Source organism: Plectropomus leopardus, unplaced genomic scaffold (genome assembly GCF_008729295.1).
Source record: "Plectropomus leopardus isolate mb unplaced genomic scaffold, YSFRI_Pleo_2.0 unplaced_scaffold11984, whole genome shotgun sequence".
NCBI lineage: Eukaryota > Metazoa > Chordata > Actinopteri > Perciformes > Serranidae > Plectropomus > Plectropomus leopardus.
The window spans coordinates 366-2,802 of record NW_024612709.1 but is presented as its reverse complement, the minus strand read 5'-3'; the positions used below and the strand labels follow the sequence as shown (position 1 = coordinate 2,802).

The 2,437-nt window shown below is 46.3% G+C and overlaps 1 protein-coding gene across 1 annotated transcript; it reads left to right on the top strand.

Moving 5' to 3' along the window:
* The first annotated feature begins 35 nt into the window (after positions 1 to 35).
* LOC121963644 (coiled-coil domain-containing protein 191-like) lies at positions 36 to 2,094 on the top strand. Its single transcript, XM_042513919.1, has 2 exons — positions 36 to 1,083; positions 1,675 to 2,094. The coding sequence occupies exons 1-2, from the start codon at positions 850 to 852 to the stop codon at positions 2,092 to 2,094; spliced, it is 654 nt and encodes a 217-aa protein (XP_042369853.1). The 5' UTR covers positions 36 to 849.
* Positions 2,095 to 2,437: the final 343 nt, after the last annotated feature.

Below are 2,437 nucleotides of genomic sequence, written 5' to 3'. Positions count from 1 at the left end.
CCTAATGGCTGTGCTATCAGAAGCAATTTGGGGTTTAGTATGTCTTCCCCACATGCAGGAGCCACCTCCTGAGCCACAGTCAGCAGTCTTAAGAGGATGAGCACTCTCTTCTGAAAATGGTTTCTCTTTGGGCCATTCTTTACAAGGCCCTCACATATGTATGTTTATTCCACAGGGAAAGGGAGAGAGTGGAAGGGCAAAGGGCAACCAGAAGCCTCCAGTCAGCTCCTCCACTTCCCACAAAACCTCAGCTGCAGGACACAGAGCGACTTTATAAGGAGCAGAAAATTCAAACCATGGTTCACGTGGGTCATCTAAAGGTTGGTTCCTGTGCCGTGTGTGTGGGTTGATACAGTGAATGTATTGATATAAATTATCTACCTCACGGGCCCTCATGTTTGAATGTGCATGTTTTAGTGTCTGCAGAGGCATTTCTTTGGATGGTATTCAGTGGTGTTAGACCGAAGGCTACGGTTAGGTAAGGCCATGGCCCTCTGTGATTGGAAGCGGCAGCTGAGGTCCTGGCGAGCGTGGCGGGCAGTGGTGTGGGAGGAACGTCACCAGCGAGAGGTTGCGAGAACAGAGGAGGATCTACGAGCTGAAACCAGGCAAGAATTAAAAGAAATTGCGTCAAAAGGTCCTGATCCTATCATTTTTTAAATCCTGCCTTTCACCACAAATGTCGCAATATAAATTGTTTAAATGTAGACCATTAATTATGACAATATTTCTCAAAGACACTCACTGATAAAAAAAAAAAAAATACATCCTGTTACCTTGATCAAGCAATAATTGAGGGTTAAAAATAAGTCCACATCTGTTCCCTACTCTAGACAACGCCAGCTGGCTATGGAGAGTGACCGTAGGCGGCTGCTACGGCGGTGTCTGAATGAGTGGCAGCTATGGTGTCAGATGGAGAGGGAACAACGAGAGCTTTTGGCCCAGCAGCAGGAGACTCGGCGCAAGATGGCTGCCTTAATCGATGCTGCATTAACAGGCAAACTCAAGGCCGCAGAAAATCCAACTTATCAGCTAATCATGTGCCCACTTGAGCCGTCTAACCAACCAGAAACTCTGAAAAAGGTCAGAGGTGCATTCAGAAATCCTCATATCATTAGTAAGGGGTTGATTCAAATGTCTGTGTTAACTGAAAACAACCTGTAAAAATCACATTTTTAGTGAAATCATGACTAAAACATCAGCCCTACCCTTGGCAGGTGATGCTAAAGGCTAAAATTACTGAGGCAATAAATACGTTTGGGACTGAAATTGAACAAAAATTGTTTTGCATGGGGTGACCTAAACCTTTCTCAGTTAAGTCAGCCAGAGGGAAAAACTTTTCCTGCTGAAATATTCAGAACTCTGGAGATTGAGAATGAGGTAAGAAGGAGTGGTGTACCTATAAGGGACGGGGGGGCATAGAGCAGATGGAGGAAGGTGTAGGATTGTGGAACAGAGCTCAAGGGACGAAAGAAACAGAACAGGAGATGAAGTTCACGTTGACAGGGTCAATAAAGAGGCCATATTAGGCCCCTGCTGCTTACATATCAGGATTTCTGGTGCTCAGTGAAATTTAAATTGCTCTCAGATACTTTATCGTATTCCCCTTAAACCTTCTGTAGAAGTAGGCCTAAATTGGGATTTTTTTCTGCTCTTTTTCCTTCTTTTTTTCAGGAAGATCACCAAAGGTCAAGCACTGGAGCCCCCGACGCCTCTTCAGTACATCAGACCCCTATGGGTGCTGTGGCCCAGCCCACTCAGCCGTGGCAGGTGACTCGACGCCATGCAGCACCGACTGCCGGTGAGCTCCAGAGGGCACAGCAGAGAAGTGAAGGCAGCGGTTTTATGTGTTCAAAAAGAGCAGTGTCTCCGGGCAGCAGGTTTGAGAACAGGCACACCGTCCAGCAGCAGATCATCACTCAGCAGAGGAAGCTGCTGAAAGAGCAGCAGGAGCAGATTGCTCGGCTGAAGGAGGAGCAGAATATGGTGGGACTGGAGCTGGAAATGGAGAGAACCGCACAGCTCACCCAGTTATCAGTGCGAGGAGGCTCCAGACCAAAGAGATACAACACTGACCCTCAAGAGCAGAGGTAGGCTCACTGCACCTCACCAAAATGTCACCCACCCAAGCTCTAAATATGTGAGTGTATTATTTTTTCAAACGTCACCCTCTATAAAGCTGTAGCTAATGGCTTCATTAATGGTTAATTAACCTTTTACCACATGTTTTGCAGTGTGGGAGGAAACCGGAGTACCCGGAGAAACCCAAACTATGAAAAAATAAGTAGTTAATGTTTCAGGAGGGAGAAACCCCAAAGATACACAAGACGTAAACATTAGCAGTGTCCTCCTCAGCTGAGCTGTAACATTAACGAGCTCAGTGGTTTTAGGTGGGTTAACAGTAGGTGCACAATTTCTTCTGTGCTGTGACCCATAA